Source organism: Pezoporus occidentalis, unplaced genomic scaffold (assembly GCF_034315485.1).
Source record: "Pezoporus occidentalis ecotype Australia unplaced genomic scaffold, CSIRO_AGI_Poc_V1 ctg159, whole genome shotgun sequence".
Classification (NCBI taxonomy): domain Eukaryota; kingdom Metazoa; phylum Chordata; class Aves; order Psittaciformes; family Psittacidae; genus Pezoporus; species Pezoporus occidentalis.
The window spans coordinates 2,540,573-2,567,665 of record NW_026913415.1 but is presented as its reverse complement, the minus strand read 5'-3'; the positions used below and the strand labels follow the sequence as shown (position 1 = coordinate 2,567,665).

Below are 27,093 nucleotides of genomic sequence, written 5' to 3'. Positions count from 1 at the left end.
GATGGTTACAAACCACTCTGTTCACATGAACTCAGGCACCTCCATGAACGATGTTTCTCAGAGTTCTCAGCTTTCACGTGTGGCAGCCTGGATTAATATCAGACTTCATACATGCAGCTCATTAAAGCAAGACTACCTTACTTGTAAAGTAATAACACCTTGTGTCACAAAAACAATCACTTTTTGAAGGTACAGATCAAAGCGTAGGATTATCGCAGTGGGCAGATCGACACCATTCAGGTGTAAAACCAGTACAACTAATAGCTCAGTATCGAATGACAACTGACATCCGAAGAGAGCTGCTGCTAGACTGTGCTTCAGAGCAGGCTAGAAATATTTATTCCCATGTTTTATTAAGCTCCTTCCAGTTACCTGAAAAAACAAAGGTGTTTAAATCCACGGAGTCACACTCAAGTACAGTACGTCCAATTCTTTCAATAATCAAATTCATGACTCGCTTGAGCTGGGCACGAGCTGCACAGGTTATCGTACCATAACAGTAAATGCCACAAGTGTATGAAAGTGAGTGAAGGCAGGGCAGTGTGTAGAAAGCAAACTTTTGTCGTCTTCTGAATGTTTTGACTTAGGCAATAATGAAACTATTCTATTTCAGGTTTTTTTTCTTTCTAATAAAGGTAATGCAGAATAACCGGTTAATCCAGTCACTTCTTCCTGAAAGCATTTATTTATTATTATTTTTGATAGAAATATATGTTAAATAGAATAAGAATTTCTGAGACTAATTTAAGCTCTTCATAGAGGAATTCAGGGTTTGCCTCTATGACAATGTAAGGGAGCACTTCTTCACATTGATTCTTTGCTATGTTGAGCACATTCTGACCCCAAAGCTTCAGATATTAGTGAGCCACTGCATCTTTGGACAATTTAGGCCATTACAAATGCAAGACATTATTAATAAAGGCTCTTTTAATGAAAGCTTCTGTAATTAAGATCCGTATTCACACCTACCAAAAATGTTCATTGCAGTTTCAGTTTCCACACCACCAATGTCAGTTTTATCTGTGCAATTTCTCTACAGCTTTGTTTTAAAGACTTATGTATACTATAATGGTTTTGCTGATCTTGTCCTAACAGAGTACTTTGTAGCTCAGGATTAAAACAGAACCAGCCACGATAGTCATTAAGTATCAGATTTCTGCCCTCATTTTTCACACTTGGTAACTCATCCTCTAAATTAGACAGCTGAGATCAAGTATGACTATGTCACAAATAAGGTCTCAGCTTTCAGGGAGCTGGCAGAATCCATGCGACAAAGTCTGTCCTGTGCTGGGATGTGCAGCTGCGAAACACGGAAACAGGCACTGCCGATTTCTTCATGGACATCTGTACATAATCCTCTCTATATACTCACATGGTGGTGGCTCAGTGGTGCATTAGAGTAGATGCATTCACCAAACTACCTGTTTCCCAGAGGGAGACTGTCTCTAGCTGAAAAAGCTTATGAAACATAAAAGTAACCTGGTAAATGCATACAATTTGCTATTTAATGGCATTCTATACGGACACGTTATCTGATAAAGCCATACAGACCTCTAAGCATTTCTGCATAACACTGATGCGATTTTTAAACAACCAAAATAAGTTTCCTGTAAAAGTTTCAATGCTTCATTTCCAAGCAAGGTGAAAAAACCTAACAGTAAATGCACACGTAAAGCTGCAGCCACCACAAAGCAGACATGACAGAAGTTAGATCATTTACCAAAAATGTCTTTGCTTTCCCTCTCTGCTCCCTCCAAGTGTTCTGACTTTTAGTAACTGAGAATCTTGAGTCTTTCCAAATGCAACGGATGGGTCTTGTCTACAAACTACATGAGAAATCAAGTTGCCAAAATCATTAAAAGCTAAAACTATGAATGTCACCCATGAAGTCACATTCTCACTGGTCATTGCCTATCCCCACCCAACTGCCTGAAACAGAAACACTCACCAGTTTGTTTCATATCTTGAAGCTCACAATTTTAGATGAGAACTTCTAGAACCAAGAACCAAAACTTGGTTCTAAGCACTTCTTAGAACCAAGTTTTTCTCTACACACTGAATGACACCCCTTTTTCTTACATGACGTGTTTATATTATAAAGATTACAGAATTATTATCCATATTCTCTGAAATAAAAGAAAATTTTCAGGCTCCAGAACAAATACATTTGCAAAACTTTTCCACGAAAAGTGTAGCAAATACTACAAAATGCTGAAATGCTATACAGGTAAGTACTGTCCCTTTCAGTACGGATGAGGAAAAACACACCAGAAACTGGATTATGAACCTTGGTAATCTATATAAAATATAGCAGCTGAAGAATAAATTTCCTGACACCCTCTTCATACAATACCCATTCACATGACTAGTACCCTTTCTAGCTCTCCCCATTTTGTGTCCTGATCACAGCAACAACATCCACGTGTGATCCTGACAAATGGAATGCTGGCTATGTAAGTATTTCTCGAATCAGAACACAACTGTACAATTCTTTTCCTCCTGGATCTCTTTGACTGTGACACTTTTGGCTCTCTGTATTACATATACACTACTACTCATTTCCCTACTCAGCAAACATTTATAGTAACTTTATTAAATTGTGATGGAAAGCATGCCAAACAGAATTCTAACAAAACTTCCTCATTCTAAAATTAGGAGTGAGCATAACACAAATACTTATTTCCCTTTCCCTTCTTTTTAAGTAAGCGTTGACTTTTCATGGATTCTGCCTGTGGCAAGATTGCATAGGTAAGACAATACTGCAGCAGAGCATCTGTATTTGCTCAAGCTGGGAAGAAAATCACAGCCTGGCATTTGTTGCTGTAGGGCAGTCTTGACTTAAGATTCTTTGTTCTCTTGTGCTCCTGTTGCTCCTTGCTGGCTCTCACGAAGCACAATATTCCTCCTAATCCATAGTGGTAACAGCCCGGGAAGGAAGACTGAAAATCCTCCGGTCTGCAGCCAGTCAGTCGCTGGCCGGGGTGGCCAGGATCATCACCCAGTATATCAAGTGTTTGCTGTTGCTTTCTAGAAGCTCCAGAAGGTCCTGTGCTACCACAAAGCAGCCCTGGAGTGAAATCCCACTGACAAGCAGCAGGCATGCAGAGGCCTGACCTTTCCAGTGTTCAGTCTGTTTTTTACAGAGCACAACATGGGCTTCATTAGCTGTGTTTCAGTTCTGTATAAACTAGCCAATTTATTTAAGTGGAAAACCTTGCCGGCCACTGGACCCAAAAAAACGGAGCCAAAAATGACCTTCTTGGAATCTGTGAAGTTTATGGGGGTTTTTCTCTATTATTTTTCATTTTCATTCCCCTTCTGTATTTCTGGATTCTGTCCAGAACTGAAGCAGAAGTGCCAGAATACCGTAACACTGGTTATTCTTATTATTTTTGTACACTTTCCAACCTTGAATCCCCACATTTGGAAAGTAAAGGCATTCTTATAAGTTTTCTAACCCAATTCTGCAGACCAGGCAACTTGAAAAAATAATCTCACTCTAGCTGTTTATCTAAATTTGATCTTCGGAACTTGTTTTTCCTTGCCTTCCTATAATAAACATGAGGAATATTATAAAGAAATACTCCTAGTAGCTTATATCCCCTAATAATTGCTGTCATTCATTTACCGTTTTAATAAAAAACCCTAATAGCAAACTGAGTATTTTGTCTAACCATAAGGTACATAAGGAATACATTCTAGCAAATCAATAGGTAACTATGCTGCAGCCTACATACATCTTTTGGATTAACATCTTTACTTGTTTCAAACTGAACAATATCCTGTAACTGCAGAAAATGACTAAAAACTGTTTTCAATATTTATTACCAATGTCAGGAATAGCAGTTTGTTACTCGCATATAATCACTTAGGGATGGATTTGCCAAATTCTGAAGACGTTTTTAAGGTTCAATTCTAAATCATGTTACCGCAGGAATATTTGTTCATGATTTTATTACGTTTCAACAAACCTCCTCAGTATTTGATTTTTTCCCCTCACAGCCGAGGACAATATTTAATATGGAAAACAGATGCTGAAGCCGACTATGAGTTATATCAAATGCAGAATTCACTTTTCAACATTATAACCAGTGACAGCTTGAAAAGCAGACAGTTATTAATGCTTAACCATAAAGAGATTAAGCGTTTGTGACCAAACACTGTTAGAACCCCACAAGTGATGATCCACTCTAAAATACGGAGAGGATTCAAAACACAATCATTAATGCTTAATCATTAAGAGTTCAAATGTTTGTGATCAAATACTGTTATCATACTCCAAGTGACGATCTGCTCCAAACCACACACAAGATCCAGAATAAGAAAGGATTTACTTATTATCATTAACAGAGTTATTATAAGTGCTTCATATGTGAAAAATCAGGTTACAGAAATAAAGAAATGGATATTCAAATATTACTTTAGCAAAATGAAGATTTTAATTATTCACATTTCTATGCTAAAATGCAATTCAGAGGATGAGTGTAGAGCATTAAAAAACCATTCATTATTCATTCAAAACCGAGGACTGACCTTTCATTGTAAAAGTTGTTTTACCTTCACTTCTTTCATTAATTAAGATTCAATTTTTCAAATGAGGGACTAATACTGCTTTTTAGCATGCCCAAACTACATACTATTTTTACTGCTAATACTGACTGCACTTTTAGTCACCTTGCTTGTCTATAAATTCAATGATAAGACAGCCTGCCACAAAGATAAATAGCAAACAATATCCTGGGTAGTAAGTCCAGATATTTCTGGAGATTCTCAGTATCATTCCCTTTCCCACTTGTCACTCCAAAATTTGGGAAAGAACGCAAAGGAAAATTGTTTCTTCCAAAAGAATGAGAACTGTGCATACTGGACTTGGTAAGCATCACTCTTCAGATTAGGAGCAAGCTGGAAGGCACTGACATTATCATCTGGCTGCAAGGGCAAGCACAAGGAAGGTGGAAATGAGAGTGCAGTTGGCCCTGCCAGGAGCAGTTTTTCTTACTGGCTATGAATATTCAGGATATCCAAGCCAAAGGGAAGAAGGGTGCAGCTGTTGGCAATGATCTATCACAGTTAAAGACACAGCCAATAAACAATTAATCATGTACCTTTTTGTCATGAAAAACAACACTTTATAATATATTACAGGTAAGAAGCTATTGCTGCACAAAGTGCTAAAAGCGAGAACTGATGTATAGAGTTCTGAGAGACCTTCTGCAAACTGCATCATGGATTAAACTTTACAATTACACGATCATTCATGACAGCTTCTTCTAGGACAAATGTATTCACAGCAGCGTTACAAGGCCAAAGTTCCTGTGCTGAAAGGACCACAGGTATCCAACAGATACTGAACATCTGTAAACAAAACCAGACCACAGATGCTTGGACTAATTCTGTTCCATTCCATGTGTAGCAACACACAACCCCTCCCGAAAGATATCCTCCCTTCCTCAGGGGAAAAAAAAGAAAATTGAGTAAAGCAAAAAGCAAACTCAACTGAAACCTTTACTGGGATGGGGAGTTCTTGTGTGTAGGTGATTTACAGATTGCTTACGCTGAGCAATAGGGAAGAAAAATGGGCTACTGTTGGAAAAGTAATGATCAGACACCAGGAAAAAAAAATGAATTTACAATGAAGTCCATATTCTGTAACTCTGTGGATAAAAGAAACAGGAATATAATTCAAGAGATGACCAAACCATATGCACCACTCCATTACCCAGAAACTACCTGAGTGTTATATGCCACCAGAGCTAAGGCAAGACCATCTCCTTGTACTGTAATGGTCATGACTGTCCAAACGAGACTGGAGTGCAAATAAACACCAGAATAAGACCAAGGCATTTTAGGCACACAGAGTTCCTAGCTGCAAAACACCAGACTCACAGAAAAGCCTTAATCCAGATCCTTGAGTAATAAAGCACAAGAGAAAAGCTTAAACTGAATGCTAAGGACTTCCATTATTTTATTCTGAGTGAAACTCAGAATGCAGATGGCTGAAAACACACTTGGACTTCAGGAGAGCAGATCTGGGCCTCTTCAGCGATCTGCTTGGAAGAGTACCATGGGATGACAAAGCCTTGGATGGAAGAGGGGCCCAAGAAAGCTGTTAAGATTCAGGGTTCACCTCCTCCAAGCTCCGGAGTGACGCATCCCAAAAAAAAGGAAGTCAGCCAAAAATGCCAGGAGGCCTGCATGGACGAACAAGAAACTCCTGGACAAACACAGACCCAAAAAGGAAGCCTACAGAGGATGGGAGCAAGGACAGGTAGCCTGGAAGGAATACAGGGAATTTGCCCAAGCAGCCAGGGATACCTTAAACTCCTCTACTGGATGAAATGAAAAAAAACTGGTAATCCTTAGTGTTATTATTTTCCATTTGGCTTAATCATGGCTTTCAGACAGGTTTCCAAAGGAGCTCGTAGGATACCGTTCTTCATCTAAATAGATAACTTAAAAACACTCTGATTCAGAAAGGAAAACAAAAAGCATTTTTCCCAGTACTGCGGAGGCTGAGGCAATAAAACAATCTTTATACATAATTTTAATGAAAACACTGTGAATTAAAAATAATCATTAAAAAGAAGCCCAGGCATCACCGTGTCTCCAGCCAAGAAAGCTCCTTGAAAATACAGAAGAAAGAGAGCGAAGGTCAGACATGGAAACATTCCCACATCTCCTTCCCTCGGTAATTTCCTCTATAAGAAATAATGCAAGCAGCAGACAACTTCCAGAAAACAGCTCCATTTCTTTAACAGTAACAACCCCTTGCCCCTAAAAAGCTTCCAGAAATTCAAACTCACATGAACATCAACTCTGCTTGTGTGTTGTGCTAGCTATAAACCTTCCGCGCAGCAGCACAGCTCTGCTTTCTCAGGCCGTCCCTCACCACATCCTGGCAAAAGCAGAATCCTGCCAGCGGAGCAGTGCTGCTACCAGGGGAACTCGCCAGCACAGTTATGCACACTGTAAATCAGACCCTGCTGCAATCGAGGCAGACCTGGGCTAGAAACGGCTTGCACTGCAACGCCGGCCAACTTGACAACCCACAGCAGAGCAGGCTTTAGTCACTTGGCTAGCTGGGCTGCTTGTGAAAGGAATGCGGGTGGGCTCAACCAACTATGTCTTTCTATAAATCCTCAGTTTTAATGCTGCCAGTCTTCAGACAACAACCACCTCTGCTCCATCATGGGATTATATTTTCATTTGATCTAAATATACCTCTAAGAAGTTGTTTTATTTATATCATGACAATAGAATCCGTTTTCTTCCTTGATAAAAAAGAGCACGTTTTTCACATAAGCAAACAAAGGTTCATTAATATTCCTCCATCCTGCTTTGGAATACATCAAATTCTAGCATGCCCCTTATGTAAATTAGCCAAACTCCTGCCATGTTATCTACTTCAAATGGTTTTTAGAAGTACTTTTCACTTACTAGAAACACTAATAGATTGCATGGAACTACGTGATTTATACTCTGAAAGTGCCTTTAGACCATTGTATTTAAATGACAGGAGATACAGACATGAAATAGGACAATGGTTCAAAGGAAGCAAGCTACAAGGATTACTGATGTTAGGTGCATTTCTCAAAGCAAACTAGAATAGACATGAGAGGCAAAGAAAAATGGGAACGTAAAGGGGCAGAAACATGAATAAATGATCTAGGAACTACAGGTGGGAGCACAGTCTGCAAGCACAGACTCCTCAGCCTTATGAAATCACTATGTGTTGCCCTAGGGCTTTCAGCAGGCACCTTCTCTGTGACTCCCTTTGTGTCGGAAGCCCTTTGTGTCACACTAGCTTTGATGCAGCAAACTGTTAGTCCCAACTTCCAACATACTATTTGATTCCAGTGAAGCCAATGGCACCAAATTGCATACATTGTTTACATCCTTTGCTGCACACTGAAAGGAGTATGATTATTAAGAGAGGGGACAGGAAATCAACAGCACAGAAAACAGCAACGTGAAAAGGAAGAGCTGGAAGTTTGATGGAAGAAGACATTTAAGCAGAGAGAGGAAATGTAGACAGAGCATTGTTATTGCACTGAAGATGATGAAAGTAAAGCATTACAAGTTTCAGAAATATAATACAGGCAAAACAACTTCCAGCCTGAAGCCTGCCCTGCTGGAAGGGTCCTGCCATCTACATGAATGAAGCAAGTAAAAAATGTGAACAGAACCTCATTTGCTTCTACATGATAACCACTGTTTCAGAATCAACTGACTTCTGCTTTAAGAGAAACCTCCATCCTTTTCAGCTGGATGAAGAAAACCCAAACAAAGAAAATCCAAAAAGCTGAGATGAAACAAAACTGTCACCCAACCTCAGACACAACTTCATGCTTTTCCATTTTTACCATCTTCACTCATAATAAAACTATTTTCTATGTGAGCTTCACCAAATACATGGCATCTACAAATGAATTCATCTTACTGATTATCTAACATTAGCTGTCAGTTCTTGCACAATATATTCTGGAATTAAGCACAGTAAATGCTTAATTCCAGAACAATAGATAAGTGCTCCTTAAGTCTACTTTCATATCTGAAAATGTAAAATTACAGAGCCTATAGATGCTATAAGCATCTATATGTATATACCATGTATATACCTATATAGCAAAGGCATAAAAACTAGATTATAATAATTTCTTTTTATATCTAGCAAAATCAACCACCAGCATCCAAAAGGCCCAGAGAAATAGGTGTCAATGATCATTCTGCACAGCTTTTAACTTCTTGCTTACACTTAAAGCAAGCAACAACAATCCTCACTGTGTGAAGACATATTATAGAATCACTTAAGCAAGTTTTCCAGTTCTTAAGGAGATAGATACTTAAATCTCCCCTTCTGGGATACCACTATGGTCAAAATAAAAATATTTCAAGTCCTTTTGTGATTTCTTAAATAATGGTAAAGAAACTCTATGATCAGATTACAATTTTTTAAAAAGCTTTCTTTCCAGGCAGCTGCCCATTATACTTAACAGGCTGAACACAACATGAGTCAAAGATCAAGAGTAAGTTATCGGAGGTGTCAAGTGCACAGGGTTAAAGGTGAAATTTTATTAGGTCAAAGGTGATATAAATCTGTGTCAAAGCAGAAGGGTCACAGACAAGATGTATATAATCCAAAGACATCACAGATGACAAGTAATAACTTTAAGTAGTACAAGTGTGTTCTCACTATGGATACCTTCATTGACTTAAAAACTGAAAACAGTGATGAGTAAGTACCTATGAGTATTATGCTTCCCTAGAATATGGTTTTACTTCTATATAACATATTGGAAAGTTTTTCTCAAGTATTTCAAAATCAACTAAAGCTACTGAACACTTCAGTGGTGGGGAAGCACCATTTGGCACCGAAAACAAGGTACACAAAGCAGAGTCCTCTGGTAAATAAAACTGCTTTTCTACTTTACAATTACCGTATCTTCAGCATGTGCATCTTATTACTGCTCTTTGGGGGAAAAATAACCCAATCCAAACAACAAACAAAGCAGAGATGGCCTCAGGCCAAGTAAATTTCAGACTACAATAGTATAGTTCAGAATTGTGTATTCAGGCTAATGAAAATATAGCTATAAATAATACATTAAACATCTAACAATGGAAGCAACTGTATGTTGACAGTATGCCAAATACTGCATACCATCCTGATTAAGGACATTTAAATCTGCTATTGTAAGCATCAAGCTGTTGACTCAGTTAGAACTGTTCTCTCCTTTTGCTCCTGCACTAAGTACGCATTCCAGAAACCCCATACCTTAAACCTTAGTCTTGGTCTTAAGTTCACATCAAAACGGTTTGCTGACTAACACCAGATTTAAGCACAAAAATCAAGATATCTGTGCCCTCTAGTGGAACTTCCTCACCAGCTGGGCACAGATGCAGGAGTTCTAACGAGATCTCTTCTTCTGGAAGCTGGAATTGTTAAACTATCAAATTAGATGTTGTCAATAGTGTACAAAAGCCAGACAAAGGAAAATCCAGTTCAATGCTTTCCTTCGTATTTACTTGATGGAAATCTCTCAGGTTCTATTTCTAGGAAAACGAATGCAGTGTGAAGCCTCATATATGAGATTAGGTAGAGCTGGCATCTTAAACCCAAATCCAAACCCACATAACTCCAGTAAGCACCATCAAAGAGGAAAAAGGAAACTGAAAAGATAAGTTCATATACTTTTATTACAGCTAGAAAGGGGGAGGCAAACTGCAATTCAGCAGTTTATTCCTCCAGACTACTGTATCTCTCCCAACTTTTTTTCCCATTTTTCCAGTGATTACCTCCTCTGTGGATTTCAGTAACTCAGAGATTTCATTTTCCAAAGCTTTTCAAAAAGGAAAAGGAACGATGTTACCGCTAGTTTTCAGATGCAAAGGAAAGGAGACAGCCAAAAAATCAGAAGTACTGAGCAGTGTCATTAGAATCAGCTTGGCTGGAAACATTTCTGAACACAGTGAAGTTAAACTTGAATCAGCTCTGGAGAACCAGCTTGCCCAGTATTTCTTTCTAACATCTGACAGATATAATGAGGGGGCATTCATATGCATTTTGTATGAAACAGAACTCAATGGCTGACTGTTAGAATTTGTCTTACAGAAAAGGCCTTGACTTGATACTGTAGTTCAATTCAGGTAGCAACAACAAGAAATTAAATCAGACCACCATTCACAAGCGTTTTCTTCAAAACAGCATCATTTCTTGAAGTACTATAAAATGTCCTCATTTTTTCCTAAAAATCAAAGTGCCAATTCTTCTGAAGAAGCTACTGGAAAACTCATTCCTGTTCTTTCTAGCAATGCCTATACTTGCAGAGCATTTCCAATCTTACATACGAGAGTAATTCAGCACTGCAAATTTCAGCATGAGTGAGTGACCTCGAAGCAGAGGACAGCACATCTGATTACCTAAAAAGGACTAGGGCATTTTGAACAACAGGAAGGAACAACAACAAAAAAGTAAATTAGACATCAGATTTTTATGATGAAAAGATAAAGTGAGATGAAAAATGCCTCTGGATTAACAAAAAAGCAGTATGTGACATTTTATTCACAATCTGTTTTAAATGGCAATTGCCTGAAGTATTTGAATGCACTGTTTCTTTCATTCCTTTTCACTCGTAGTCTCTATTCAAAAAGGCACTATTATTCCCATGCTAACACAAACATTCTTGTTCAATTCCTTTATAAGGATTTTCAAAACCTTCTTAAGCTACTCAGCTGGATGGCATTTAAAACTGGAAATTACATAAAAAAACATACTACATAGAAAAAAATACTACAAAACTTACCACTTCTTCATCTGAAAGCTCTCGTCCTTGTATACTGCTGTTCTCTCGCACAGCTTGTTGGTGTTTTTTCCCTTTAATGTGGCTAAAAAGGTATACTTCTGATGAAATCTGTAATGACAATGACTTAACAGTCATTTTCCCCTCAATAATTATGTTAATAATTACATCAGTAATTCATAAATCGATAAATAACAGTATTATGCAGGACTTCAGAGTAAAAAGATCTCCCTGCTTCCTGCTCAGTGACTATGTGGCTTCCTCTTCACCATCCCTGGGACATGTGGAATGATGGACACAAGAAGAAATACCCTGTTGAGATTAGAGATCTGCCTGGCAAAGTACTTTGCTTCCAATACTGACCAAAAAATAAGATACCTAAGGAAAATAAAAGAGGAGACAAAGCAAACACTGTTTCTCCCATTCAGCAGTTTTAAGCCTCCAACCAAACTCAGTTCAAGAACTTCTTTAGCTTGATGTTGCTTCCCTGTATCTAGTAACCTTCAGCAAATTTCAGTACAATGAAACTTGTCCAGTCATCCCCTGAACTAAACTCAAATACCCAGGATCTTGTAACAATGTATTCACAGCTCAGCTACCTGCTATGTAAAGAAACATCTTTTTTACTTTAAATCTCATGTTTAACTACCTTCATTTGATGATAGTTAAAAGCTTTGCTTAACTTGATGCTCCTGAATTCCTGCTTTTCTTAGAAGAGACAGCTAATAACGAAGTACTGTCGACACTCTCCATTCCACTTACAGCTCTACAGTTCTCTCAAATCTTCCCTAAATCACCTCATTTACAGACAGAAAAATCCAAAATAAGGTGCACTTTACAAGAGCAGAGCAGGGACACAATGGGTGTGCAATACTCTCATCTGTGAGTAAAGTATAACTTGTAGCTTCAGGCCTTCAGTTGGCCTTGTATTTCTGACAGTATTCCTTCCCTCTACCCAACTTACCATCACATTGCATAAGGAGCACTGTTTTTTTCGTTCATATGGTGTAAGTTTTGGTGCATAATCAGTATTAGCATGTCTTCCACTACTTAATTCAGCTGCTTTCTCTTTTCTTTGTTCAATTTGTTCCATGTGCCTTCTAATACTTTCATCATGCTGAATGGAAAATAATCAAAGCAACAAAGAAATCACATTGAATTACAGTGAATGGAATTAAACTGTGCAAAGAAATATTAGGAATTACCAAATATTTTACAGTTAGGATGAGCTTGTGTTAAATCGACTATTTTGTATTTCTGAAAGGCATTAAAAGCCACTACAGACACTACGGTTTAAAAATGAATTGGCACCAATTCTGTTTTATAGCAAATCCATCTCTAAACCTTGTTGTATTGATCATTCCTGATTTTGTTCTTAATGAAATACTCTAGTACAGAGCAGAAGGTCATATTTTATCCTTTTATACCTTCAGTTGAATCTTCTTCTGTAGCTCTTCCATGGCTTCTTGTTGCGCTGCAGTAAGAGCCGCCAACCTCTCTTCTCGATCTCTAACCAAAAGATAATATAGGGAAAACTTGCAGTAATGTAAAGCATGCATAATACTCATTTATGTGTGAAACAGAACACATAATTGGGAGAACAAGCACCCAAAAGAATTAAGCTGAAGATGGCTCACTAGAAGAGAAAGACAACAAAAAGCGACTTAATTAGAGAGAATGTGATGCTTCAATTTGGATGATTTTATAAAGGTAGACACTTGAACCTTTGTAGCAAAACCTGGCTCAGTCTAACCAGAGCAATGATAGTCAACATAACACTACAGAATAGTGATGAATGTGATGCCCTGCCACCGTCAGCATTCTTCAGCCAATGGCTAGAGTCAGTGAACCAAGGGGGAAGAGAACAACGGCAAATCAAGGAAAAAACACACAGCAGTGAGGGCAGTCTGTTTTATAAAGATGTTGATCAGTGAAAGTTTGAATATATAAACTCGCAGATAAAACTCTGGCCAACATCAAATGATACAGTCCAGTGATAAACTGATGCTATAAAATACTGCAATTCTAAATGTTCAACATACCAAAGTACAGCAAAAGATAAGGCATTTATGTTACTGTCACCTTTTCTACATAGTTGCAGTCAGGATGTATTTTGCTCACTGAACCTGTCTGCCCTCCATCTCTCTTCCAAAAAGTGAATCGTGCCTCAAACTCCGGTTGTGCTCTTCACTTTTATCAAGTCTCCATCCCTCCCCAGTACAGGGCCAAAGCACAGCTCTCATGCGTCTGGATGTTACTAAGAGCCTGTGAATTCCCTAAGCATCACCACATTAAGCAGAAACCTGCAGATAATAGCGATCAGTAAGCCAAGAACTAGGCATGTGTGAAAGGCCAACAGAAGTAGCAAAAGCTTTGAGTAAAACAGCAACGAAGAAGTTATTCAGTGCCATTTTTTAAAAGACATCCTAAAATTAGAGTTACTGAGTGAAAAGCTGACATAAAGAGCATCAGCCAAACTGCAGTGCTGTTTGGGTTATGCAGAGTTCTGTTTGCTTGGGGGTTTTTAAACAGAAAACTGACAGAAAAAACAGTCATTTCTGTAAAAGCAGGAGGCTAGGATAAAGTAACTTTTCAAACAAAAATCCACAGAAAACATAAAGGCAGATAGGAAAGAAGACGGGGAGGAAGTATGTCTAATGATAAACACTACACACAATTGTCCTTTCAGAAGGGATAAGTGAACTCTTCCAATCTTCATGGGCTGGAGGGGGGGAGGAGGAAGAGATGATGGATGAGAAAACTTAGGTACTTTATGTGCTATCTCCCCTGAGGTACATAAAGAAAGACTGAACTACAGTCTGTGTTTTTGTTTTTAAGTGTTCGTGACTCACACCATGAGCTCAAACCAATCACAACACGTGACCCAAACCCAAAGCTTATTTTAGCTATTTCTTCCAGTGTGCATTTACACGTCCTTGTTTAATCCTCTAAACTATAATAAATTAATACCACTGCATAGTTTGGGTTCATAATATTTGAAACGAAATTCTAGAGTTCTGATTGATAGAGCATTGCCATTACTCTTTATATGATCGGGTTACATTGCACAGTTTTATGATTTCCATTGACAAGACCAAAATTTTCCATATTATGGATTTCAACTCTCTGGAATATAAAATACTCTGAAATTACATTTAAAACCTTGCTGGAATCAAGTTAATGAAGCATAAGGGCAGGGGGGCTTTTAAAGTCAGTTTTAGGTACACTATTCCTTTCATACAGATGCTTTAATCACCACCAGATGCACACGGCAAAGCTTATATTGAAGCTGAAGCAGATATTCCAAAAACTACTAATTCCAGCAAGTACTAAATCTTCAGGATAAGAAACAAATCCTAGCAGCAGGGGAAAAAAAAGCAGCAAAACAAAACACCAAATGATACCCCAAGGTTCCACCAAAATAGGCCAAAGCTCTCTTGTGTAATCAGCATCCGACAAAGGAAAAGAAAATCAAGCATGGTACTGCAATAGCAAGTACAAAGCATTTGAAAATAAAATGCCATAAGAGCAAATATAGAGGAAATGTGACCTCTTCCTCTGTGATAATAGTGACAAGACAAGAGGTAATGGGTTCACACTTAGGGGAAGTTCAAGTTGGATATAAGGAAGAAGTTCTTTACTGTGAGGCTGGTGAGGCACTGGAACAGGTTGCCCAAAGCAGTGATAAATGCTCCATTCCTGGCAGTGTTCAAGGCCAGGCTGGATGTGGTTTTGAGCAACACGGTCTAGTGGAAAGTGTCCCTGCCTATGGCAGGGGGCTGGAACTAGATGATCTGAAGTTCCTTTCCAATCCTAACTATTCTATGCTTCTATGATTCTATGAAAGGAAGTGCTACCAGAAGGCAAACTGAAACTGCTGTTCTTCACATGTCATAATGAAACATAAATGGGGTGCAATAAAGAAAGTATCACATTTAAAACTGGTAAAACAAAAAGTGCAAATAATTACATGCCTTGAGCCTTTAGAGAAGTTCCAACCACAGAAGACTTCAGAAGGCAAAGCTGTCAATGGGACAATTATCCCCCATTTGCTTGCTATGAGGGTTTCCTAAATTTCAGAAAGATCCAGAAGCCTTACACAGGTAGCATCTATCCTCCCTCAACAGCCTAACCAAAATTCCCCATTAGTCCTAATCTTCTTCAAGTGTCTGCGAAGGACAAAAAGATACTGAAGGATCCCTCCCAGCCCACTCTATCTCACTGTGACTTTAGCTTAACATACTGAGGAAAGGTCCATGAAGTCACTGGCAAGGCCACAGATCCTATCCACAATTCATTAAACATCTAATCCAAACCAGAATCCCTTTATGATGTTACACTAGAACTACTCATGACTTTGGAAGATGAGCAATACATTTCTGAATATTTTACATGGCGAGAAAAGCCAAACCTCTCCATGACAACTTTGAAAGAAACAAGCTGTGACAATAAAAATGTCTGAAGAACCATTAGTGAGCACTTCCTGTCATCAAGACAAATGTAACTTCTATTCAGGTTCTGCTTGTGGCAGAGGAACCGTAGGGAAAGAAGGAATAATAGAAGGTGAATAGAAATAGAATTTGGCAAATGAAACTATAATCACTGCAGTTTTCTTGAATCAGACTTGAAAGTCAACCTTCCTCACACACTACAACACCACCCAATTCATTCTCCCTCCACTTCATGATTGGCTCAAAACAAAGAGAGAAGAGCCCACATGAAAATCTCTTCATGAACTTTGATTATGGGCAAAACCATAAACCAAGCAGTTGGTAGGCAACAGAATTAATGGAGCCTGATTTCCCGGCTTTGCGCTTCACAAAGGTAATCTCTGGTGTCTGCAAAAAGGTGAACACAAATTGATGTCACTAAGTCCAAAAGTTACTGGAGAGCGGAGGAAATAGGGAACCCAGGACCATTAATCTTCCTTCCTTTGAAAACTAAAATACAAAAAAGGCAAATTATCTAAAGGTCTTGTTCGCAATAAAATTAAGTTGAACATAATAAAATGCAGCTTTGCATGTTATATGGTGCATGCATCTGTGGAATACAAAAATCTATCACAGAATTTATGATTACTCACCCGTTTTCTTCTTTAAAACTATTCATCAAGAATATTTATGAATGTTACTTTTCAAATACTAAGGCTGAAGAGCTAAGAAGGTGCTGTTGTTAACTGTTAGAGAGAAGCTGCAGTTTGCTGGAAATGATAACCAACAAAATGATTGCAAAGCTACCTGGCCCTCTCCCGTGCTGCATCTTCTCGTGCTTTTTCTTTCTCTTGCCTCTGCTGTTCAATCCGTGCTTCTTGTTCTTTCCTCTTCATCAGCAGCTCCTCAACTCGGGCCTGCCGTTCTGCTTCAAGGGCTCTTTTGCGCTCCTAGTCAGAGAAAAGGAAACTTTAACTTTTAGGGGGAAAGAACCCAAAAAGCAATCAACAAAAACTGTATTTTAACATCTGCTTATAGAATTTTATCTTGCTTTCACGATGGAGTAAGAACTGCTTTTTATTACATCAGTTTTTTCATAAGCAATCTGTAAGTGTACTTCTCACTCATAACACAGTCACCCCCTGGAAATCCAGACATTTTTAATCATATATTCCCACAAAACCAGCTTTATCCAGAACTTTTCGAGTACACTGCCCCAAAAATGGCTTCTGAGCCACTGAAGTCAGTAAAGGCCCATTTTTCAAGGAGACAGAATTAGCTACTAAGCTGTAAAGCTCTGGCTGGATTCACAGGTGAGCTACAGTTATGGTGATCTGAAGCATGTATAGAGAGGGAGGAGTTCACATAAAAAGAAAACTGACAGTTTAGATTCGAACATAGAAAACTGTGCCAAAAAAGTAGATATATGAGACTGGGAAAACTTAGTATTGAAAAGATGTAGGCATATGACAAAGAGTATTTTTCTGTTTCCTCCCTAAGTTTTAAGAGTTAACAAATTATAAGGCTTTTCTTATAATGAAGTAATTAAGTATTTTTAAAAAAGAAGGTTAAGACAGGCATGAACCAGCTACCCAGCATCTGTAACACCTCTGCTGTAGGGGCCTAAGGTTTGCCTTTCTCCCTCTTACTGCTGAAACATTATAAAGGAAGAACATATTACACTTTTCGAACAAAAGAAGGTAAGAACAAAGGAGGTTAAGATAGAAAGCAAAGACTGCATAGCTAAAACAAATCAATATTTAATTGTTCCCCTGCAACAATAGATACATTGTACCTGAACTGCTTCATCACGTGCTTGTTTTTCCTCCTGTCTTCGTTGACGCTCCTCTTGTAATTCATTTAAGCGCTGTTCATATTCTTTCAGTTTATTCAACACATCATGACGTTTGTTCTGAGCTTCCAAGGTGTTTATAAATGCAATTTCATTTACCTGCAAGTCATCACAAAGTGTCAGAAAACATCTGAGAAGTTGAAAGAAGTTTCATTCTTAGAGAATTCCATCTATTTTTTTACAATCCATCTGATAATTAAACTGGATTGGAATGGGTTGGAAAACTACCAAGTTGGGAATAATGCTTCGGGCTTTTGTGGGGGCTTTTTGGTTGTTTTGTTTGGGTTTCTTTTTGCATTGTTCTAAACAGGAAATCCCATGGAATATGAACATGAAAAACTGAATTGTACCAGAAAACCAAAAAACTTTGGCTAAATCCCAGAAAAATCTTCCCAATCTTCTCAGCAACGAGCCTTCATTAGTCTATTCTCTCTTTCCCAAAATGAGGAATGCCAAGACCCAGTTGGATAAATCAGTAACATCCGTTCAGTGCTAGTAGAATCCAACAGGTCTCTTGATCTAACTTGAAATATATAGGTACTTAGTGAATAAAAAGTGAAACTACGCATACTGTGTATAAGAAAAAAAAGCAGCAGCTCATTGTCTGATCTTTCTTATCAGTATATTTCATAAACTTATATATTATTTTTTCAACCACAGGACAGTGCAGTAGACAAAAACACAAAATAAAGAATATGAAAAGGCTAACTTGAGTACTTCGATGCATACACTAAAAATCTCAAAGAGGATGCTTTTGCACTACTTTAGTTCATGACGGTAATCGATATTTTGTGCTCACTACAAAACTGCTGGACAAAATTCTTGTCAACTTTAGGCTTTTAAATATAAATGCTCTGGAAACTTCTATGGACGAGCAAAATCAAACTCAATTAACTTTCACTTGATAAAAATCAACATTTCAGATCAAAAATTTTTGAGGGAAATCATAAAACTTTATCAGCTATAAACCATACTTAATGGTTTATGATTGAAACAGAAATTATACGCTGTCCTCAAGAGTTCATGCTCTGTCTGAATCCACCAACGAAATGTGTAAAGAGAAGATACATGGCCAGACAACAACAGATCATGTAAAAGGGTGGCAGGATAATATTTCTTGCTATGTTTATTGACTCAAATCCATTTACAGAACGGATTTCACAGTTCAGTAAACAAGTAAGCACTGGGAATTTAGATAACCAACTGGGTAGCAACAATTCCCATAGTCTTCAGCTGTACTAATCTTCAGGTATTCCTTTAAAGCTTTCTGGCCCAATTAACCTTTATTTGCAGAACACAAGAACCTCAAGAGACAGTGGATCTTACACATTTAACCACACACAATACTTGAAACATCTGCTTAGTTGGAGAATTATGGCCAGTGTGATTTAGTGAATATGATTACAGAAATCACACTGGTGTAATGAAATAATAATGAAGGTATGTTAGACCCAATTAGGTAATGTAGGAATCATTTTAATTCCAGTGATAGAAACAGCAACTTAATAAAAATGCTAAATCGGTTTTGTTGTACTGAAAGTTAGCCTTTTCATATCCTTTCTTTTGTATTCTTGTCTACTGCACTGTCCTGTGGCTGAAAAAATAACATGCATGTCTATGAAAATAACACAGACGAACAGCTACATCAATCACAGCTGGGATACATGCTCATTAGATAATGCAACACCTTAGTTTTAAGGAGATGTAGGTTTACTTGGGAAAAAGTCTTCAAAAATAAAATATTACATTTACACTGTGCTGGTTTTGGCTGCAATGGAGCTCGTTTTGTTTGCAATACTTAGTGGGGGGCTATGATTTGGATGCGAGCTGCAAAGAGAGTTGATAACACAGGGATGTTTTCATTACACAGAGTCAAGGCCTTTTCTGGTCCTTACCCCACCCCACTAGTGAGCAGGCCAGGGGTGCACACGAATTTGGGAGTGGACACAGCCAGGACAGCTGACCCCTACTAAACAAAGGGATATTCCTGTAGGTTTCTATTTATTTCCAACTGTTTAACAATATTAGTGGTACAAATCACAGCAATGGAGCTGCTAGTTAAGGATACAGAATGCTGGATCTAGAATGGATATTTAACAAAGGAGATCAATGAGCTCCCCCCATGACTCTTGGCTCTTTTATGGCAACCCACCTCTTCTTCCACTCCAACCAACTGAGATGTCTAGTAAGAGCTGCTTTACCTTCATATTACAGAAAAATTGTCCATTTTAGAGATCAGCACTTATCTGCTTCACAGTTCACACATGTTCATATCTTACTTGTACCATCCTTCACAACCTACTCACGAGCACTCCGAGGTACAAAACATATACAAGCATAACTATTGAACAGTTCCCCTTTAAACTAAAGTAACCCACCTTAGCTTCTTCTTCTTGTGCTTTTTTCACAATGGCTTGGAGCTGCACTTCACGCTTAAATTCCGCATGAAGCAGTTTCTCCTCCATCATCCTACGTCTTTGATCTAATAATTCTTCTTTCCATTTTCGTACCTCCTTCTCCTATATAGAATGAGTATGTTAATTACTAACACAGGGCCTGAATTTTCCTCAGCATTTTGTATTTTTAACTTTATTTACAGTGACAAAACACTGTGATGACCTGCACAAGACCTGCACTAAGTTTAACCCGAAGTACACTGATTTGTTAACTGATTTAATTCGGTAAATTACATCATTTAGGATGGATACAAGCAAAACATTTCTTTCATTATGCCTTCCCTGAATGTCAGTCATCATAGTATGGCAGCAACACTCTTACAGAGTTCATGATTGGAAACCAGGCTTTCTTTAGTATCTGTGATGCACAAGTCACCTGCAAAAACTATGTGAACTCAGACAAAACCTTCATTTTACCACTAATCTCTAACATTTCCAGATTACATGAGGGAAAGAAAAGCTTTTCTAAAAGACAGTAGGCAGCTCCTTTGTGCTACAGCAAGCTTACCCTCTCTATTAATTTTTGAAGCTTCAGTGTCTTTTCTTCACGTAACTTTTCTCGCAGCTGTTGAGCTTTCATTTGTTTCTCTTCATGTTTCTTTTTGGATTCTGCTATTGTTCTTTTAATAAAAAGCAAAGCAGAGCAAAAATGAGACAACATGAACTGACAGCACTGCAAACATCTCTGTGTCATTTTCAATAGGAGAAAACAAACAGACAGCTGGAGGGCAATTATTTCCCCTAAATGTAAACACTGTTCTTCCAGTCTTGAAATCTTTATTTACTGGACAATGTAGCACCAATATACTGATTTCTATAACACTTTCCACCCATAGTCTTAAAGAAAGTAGACTTATGAGCAGTTTCATGCAGCCATGAATTTGGTTGCTTGTTTTCACTGGCTAATCAAGACAGGTAACAACTCTAAAACCTTTTGCGTGACGGTGACGACAGCTTCTCGTGCATGTGTATTCCATGTCCAGGTGGACGTGCAGGCTCTTCTTCCACTCTGTCTCCCCAAGAATTACTCTGGCGCCAGGATTCACGAGCTGTATATAAGAAAACAAAGACTTGTATCATTTAAACACACTTTTCTGGGAGAAGTGCAATTAATGAGGCTTAGTTCCTCTTGCAGTTCTCTCTCAAATGGGCTCTCTTGAGCATAAGTAAGGTGCAAACACAGACTGAAGCATCTCCAATCTCGGTGCTTTTTCAATGCTTAATGATTTTATTATGCTTTTATCCACATGTTAAATAAAACTGGTTAACAAATTTTAGAATTCTAATAGAGACAGGGGAAGAGAACTAAAGAACAAAGACACACAAAGATAGTCTGAACACACAAGTCCATCTTTCTTCCTAAGGAAATAACATTAAAAAATAGCATAACTTGGAATAATATTTAGATGTTAGGGGGATCTTCTGAAATCTAACTAGCCATTTTTAAATATTTGGCTGTCATTTCAATGCAAGCACAGTAATATATGAAAATTTACCTTCATAATCTGCCAGAACATCATTCCAGTCCATAGACATACCACAGAAGGATATGCTTCCATTGCCCATATTAGCCTGAAATATAGTATGATCCAGACAGTAAAAACATAAACCACCACTTGCAGTTGTATACACATTAATAAATAGTGCCAGCTCAGCCATATTCAGCAATGGTTCCAAACTGAACTAGACTTCTCCAAGAAAGAGGCTGTTTCTGACAGTAGAAATAGAGACGTATGCTTCACCTAGAGTAGCTCCTGTGTGGTAGCAAGCAAGTCATGGCTCCCCAGTTTTGCACACAGAAACAGGCAGCAGGACAATGACTGCAACAGCAGAGGACTCTATCGCTCAGCAGCACTGTGCTGCTCAGTGTAGTAAGACTAAATAGAGAGTATGGTACAATTATTATGTAACACTGTTTACCTTATTTACATGTAAAAGAGGTAACATTCATGAAAAAAACAACACTCAGATTCTATGCTCTTATTCCACCAACATCAAAGACAGCTTGAGATTGGGTGCTCTGAAATAAACTGAACACTCACAGAGAAATCACTGTCATTGTCAGTCTCGATATTAATGTCATTGTTTTCCTCTGCTTCAATCTCTCTAGTTAACTGCTCTTCTTCTGCAATAGCACTGGCAATGGCTTCTTCATTTGCCTTTTCCAGGCGATCTGCTAGCTCTTCTTTCTTAGCAAGAACTTCTGCCATGGACTGTAGGAAACATGAAACCAGAAGAAAACTCTCAGAATCATCAGCAGGCACAAGAAAGTGGTTTCCATATAGTTAATATTCATTCTATTTTACTCAACTTCTAGTTACATTCAGTTCCTTTAAAGCTGTATTTTATGAAGGTAACTAAAATATAAACCTCACTAAAACTGTTAGTTTTAACTATTTATGACTTAACTACTAACTCATTTAATAGCTACATGAAACAGTTACGAAATTGATTATCATTCACATAATTCCAAAACACAGTACATAAGAGTGGTCATCAAAAGCAACAGACAGTTATTCTCTAACTATTCTTTTAAATACCTAGTCTTAGGGACTAAGCAATGCATACTCTGAAGCATTAACAGCATGCGTACTCTGAAGCATTAATGGGATGCTCTACTGTTATCTCTAGAAAAGGGATAATGCTTCAGAGAATTCTTTAAAGATGAAAACAGATCTGCAAATGAACTGTATCTGGAAACTTCACCGTGGTTAATACAATGAAATCTCAGGCTATACTTGTTTTTCAACACAAATTACAAGATAGTTAGCAAGAATGTAAGCCTGAGTATGCTGTCTAACCCTTCTCTAATATTCAGTATCAACTGGTCCGTTTCCACCCTGCTATCAGTGTGCCACAATACACAAATAGGTGTTTCAAGCATTTAATCACTAGTAAGTAGTTAAATGTTCACAGGAGACACAGAGGTACCACCAAACTGTCAGTATCCTGAACTCTTAAGAACCTGAAATGACATCAGTGGTGAGATGCTGGAAATCAGCTCTAAAACCAGATATTCGACCTGGATATTGCTTAGAAGAAGTCCAGATTTTAAAAGATGTTAAAGGGAAAGCAATTTACAGGAAAACTTCTACAAATCAGTTTTAATCTAGTTTCAGAAAAAAAACCACAAGCCACACAGAAAAACATAAGCTGAAAGTATAACCTGGATTTTACACAGCATTACTGCTGAGAATCCCAGTAAAGCAGACACACCTTGAAAGCTGTAGAATCCTACAGCAAAGAAAGGGCATTCTTTTTGGGAAGCCACATACAAACAGAATAATGACTTCACAGGTGTTGCTTAAGAGTGGCATTCACCCAAATTATTAGTTGTATAGGAAGATCCAAGAGAGCAGTTCAGCTCGTCTTAAAAGGCAGAGATCCACCTTTGTTTCTAAAAGGATTTTGATATCCCATGTGTTTCCAGTTTGAATAATTAGCAAAACCAGAATAAGGATTTAATGAGAGTCTGACTTAAAATGATGGATAGCGCAAGGAAATTAAGAATTATGGCCAATTACATGTAAAAAAAAGTAATGAGAGCACAGATCTCTTCATTACAAATAACACATTTACATCTTTCCTGTTTAAGCTCAGGAACTTTACTGGCATTAAATCCTACCACAAAAAGTATTTGAGCAGCAAGTTATTTTTTCTATAGTAAGTACCTTACAGACTTTTTACAATGTCTACAGCAGGGTAGCAATAAACACTGTGCAACACAGCGTGAGAAAATGAAGGCTTACAGTTATTATTTATTCAGAGATCTTACAAGATTTCTTACCAATCTGGCAGCACTCACATTTGAAATATCTGAGGGATCCATTTCAGTTTCAGATTTATCTTTTTCTGCTTGATGCCAGTCTACAGTATCAGTGGTCACGGAGGAAGCTTCGTTTCTCCGCTGGGTTTCTGAAGTACAGTCAGTATTTGTGAGAACTGGAGGCATCTCAGAAACTCCTTGTAAGGAATCTTCCTGCAGTGGTGTGCCAGTGCTCCCACTGTCTTCTGAGGTGTGTGCTGTGAACTAAAACAAGAGGCATTTGCAAGATTACCTCAATGTAACATAATGATTCTTCAAGTCACTGAAGTCAAAAGGATTTCACAAAAATATCTGGCAACCTTACAAGTGATCAAAGTTACCCCATGTATACTGCAGTTGCTTATAGCCTTGCAAAAGCTGGATCTTTCTACTGGAAATCTATGAGATGTGCCTAATGCTGACTTTCTGAAAAACATGGAAAAGCTGTCCACAGTATTCTAAACCACATGGGTCATCTCCTGATTATTAACTTGCCTACTTGTGCCAACAGCTTCATGTGTTTTCATAAACGTGAAACAGCCATTACATTTAAATCCTTTTCCAATCTGGTTAATGAATAAAAGCTCTAAAGAACATTATCTCTAGAAAATGCTCTAAAGAAAAAGTTGCAGTATTTGAGCTTAGCAAACAGTTCAAAATCGAACTGACCTGTGTCCTTTCAGTAAGGGGACCTTCAGACTGATGTAAAGGATCCTTCTGTATATGCTCTGTGCTTTCGGATGCACTGCTGTCAGTGAGAGAACTCCCACACTTACTCTCTGCCAGTGGTGAAATGACATTTTCCTTGTCACTGTCACCTTTGGACTTTGGTGATTCTGCAGCTACAGGAGCTTTTGTAGCCAAAGCTGTGGATCGGGATCGAACAGGCCTTCCACGCTGAACTGTTTCCCAGCCCTCTGCATCCTTTCGATCTACAGAGAAAACAAAACACTTCATTCTAAGAGAGGGAGATTTAAAAGTATTGTAAACAAGTATTTTATTACAGTATTACACAAGTTGTGGGATAAAAATGCTCTCATTAAAAATCAATTAAAAAAAAAAAATCAATGAAATATTCTTTAGCAAAGCTTTTTACTTCAAAGATTGTTACCAGTTTCACAAACACTGAGCAACTCTATTCATGGGACCAGTTCTATTACCTCCAGAAGCTGAGTTACTCGGACACAAAACCATGTGCAAATGGCAGCATGTACTTCAGCTTTTCATGCCTATTCCACAAGATGGTGAAGCACACCAAAGCAACCACACTCTTGTTCATCTCTGTAGCAACACCAACATTACAGGTCTTTTATGGAAGCATAAATGTCTGCAAGTACAGATATAACTGCATATCTTAAGTGCAAAGTATTGCCCAGAACATGGCTTACTATTCTTCCAGAAATTTACTTTTCCCATTTGTTTCATTCTGATAATAAAAAATGCATTAACCAGCATCAGCTTTCAGAAAGTAAACAGCAAAATAGTGCTATAGTGGAACTGCAAACTGAAGGAGAAAATAGAAAAGTAGTTTTCTTCAATTTACTTTGATGACTAAATAGCTGTTAAATACAACTTGCTGATCAACATTTCTGATACATAATCTTGGGACATACGTGAAAGGCCTTCTAAGTTATATTTGTCTGCCTAAAGTACCATGTCTTAAGCTTGATCAGATTTCTGGAATATCAAGGTGAACTTCCTTCTCCATAGACAGTATTTTGTGGCCAGCAATTAAGAGCAGCACATCATTTCCCAGACATCTTGAAACAACTGATTCTTTTAAGACCTGGTGGTGCAGCTCCGAAGGGTACATGACTGCAAGCTCACGTCTCTATTTGCTGAACAAAACTGTTGCAAGAAGCTCAAGAACTAACTACACATGACACTTTCCAATAAACTTTCAGTTTAAGCTATTCTGAGGACCTTTCACATAAAAAAAAGACAATGATATGGGAGATCCTCTACTCCTCCAGGTAAAAATAATTAAAAACCCCTCAACGCTAAATTGGCTGCTTTATAGAGGATAAAAGTCTGGAATGGAACAGAACTTGTATAACGGAATTCATTCTCTGGCTGGCTTTAAAGCTTTCACGGACAAAGATGGTTCTGTAGATCAGGCACAAAGATCAGAGCTCAGACATTAAAGCTTAACATAAAGATGACATTAAAGTTAAACATGAACATGAATAGGAATAAATGAGAGTCTACTTGACTGTCAAAAAATGTCATCTGAAACACCCAAGGGTGGTGAGTGATTTGTATATTATAACAAATTATGCATTAACAACTTAAAACAGGCTTAAAACTTGCACTTCTAGAGATCCGATCTTTAAAAGCAAAATATGAAATGGTTTCAAAAGTAGAACATGTAAGTGTTATGCTCTCTAAAATACCACCTGATTTCAGTGGGGACACATGATGGAAGAAGTGACCCATTCTTATGCATTGCGAATAACATCTCAGTGCAGGTAAACACACCCAAAGGGACATGAGATAACAAAATACTTTCTTCTTCCTCTCAGAGCACTTATGTTTAATTTAAAGCAAGTTACAGGACATAAAAAGGACTTGTCTTAATATTAATTTTCATGGCTAAAAATGCTCAAGTCTTTTTACATTTCCCTCCAGAGCATTTCTGGCAACTTAAGGCAAGTGTAGAGAAATTCTGGTACCCACTACAAGTGCAATACACCTTGTAAACTACAAAGCACTGCAGTGGCACAGTCAGAGGACTGCCAACAAAAATTATTTTAGGCCAAAGAAGAAACTGTTGTACCTACTGCAGTACCTTTAGTACAACATCAGCAGTAACCAGGAAACTGGAAATTAGCCTAAATCAGAACTAATGTCACTGATTTCATACTTTGCCAACCTTGGTATCTAGCACTTTACAAACATTAAGAGCCCATTTATCTACTGGGTTCTTTTAACATCTCAGCAGCCTACACCAGTGGCTGCTGTAAATCATGAGTAACCAGTGAAGTTAACAGGACTGTCCTGAAATTAATCTGAACTGAGCAGCTTGTGCAATAGTTTTGACATAACTATATAACTGCTCACAAAGCTGAACAGCGATAGGAGAACAGATGCAAAATGTAATCCCATATGGTATTTTATTGTTGAAACTGCTTTACTCTAGAAAATTCACTGTGTATATTAAAGTAAACAAAATTCCAGATCTTTGTGTGACTGACTAAAGCTGATCTCTTCAGCTGAATGAGAGCAACCAGAGAGAGCACACCTCTGCAAA

The 27,093-nt window shown here is 38.0% G+C and overlaps 1 protein-coding gene across 2 annotated transcripts in view; it reads right to left on the bottom strand.

The window, feature by feature from the left end:
* Positions 1-27,093, bottom strand: part of SCAPER (S-phase cyclin A associated protein in the ER) — a 149,483-nt gene that overhangs the window by 86,118 nt on the left and 36,272 nt on the right. Inside the window, exons 9-20 of one of the 2 annotated variants that reach the window (XM_062612238.1) lie at positions 24,513-24,775; positions 23,826-24,068; positions 22,081-22,251; positions 21,535-21,610; positions 20,970-21,087; positions 20,547-20,658; positions 19,961-20,101; positions 17,526-17,681; positions 16,538-16,680; positions 12,728-12,809; positions 12,265-12,417; positions 11,304-11,411 (exon numbers count right to left, since the gene is read on the bottom strand). In XM_062612238.1, the coding sequence (XP_062468222.1) occupies positions 11,304-11,411; positions 12,265-12,417; positions 12,728-12,809; positions 16,538-16,680; positions 17,526-17,681; positions 19,961-20,101; positions 20,547-20,658; positions 20,970-21,087; positions 21,535-21,610; positions 22,081-22,251; positions 23,826-24,068; positions 24,513-24,775 (1,766 nt within the window). The remainder of the gene's footprint in view (positions 1-11,303; positions 11,412-12,264; positions 12,418-12,727; positions 12,810-16,537; positions 16,681-17,525; positions 17,682-19,960; positions 20,102-20,546; positions 20,659-20,969; positions 21,088-21,534; positions 21,611-22,080; positions 22,252-23,825; positions 24,069-24,512; positions 24,776-27,093) is intronic. The other variant, XM_062612239.1, reaches the window with a different exon arrangement.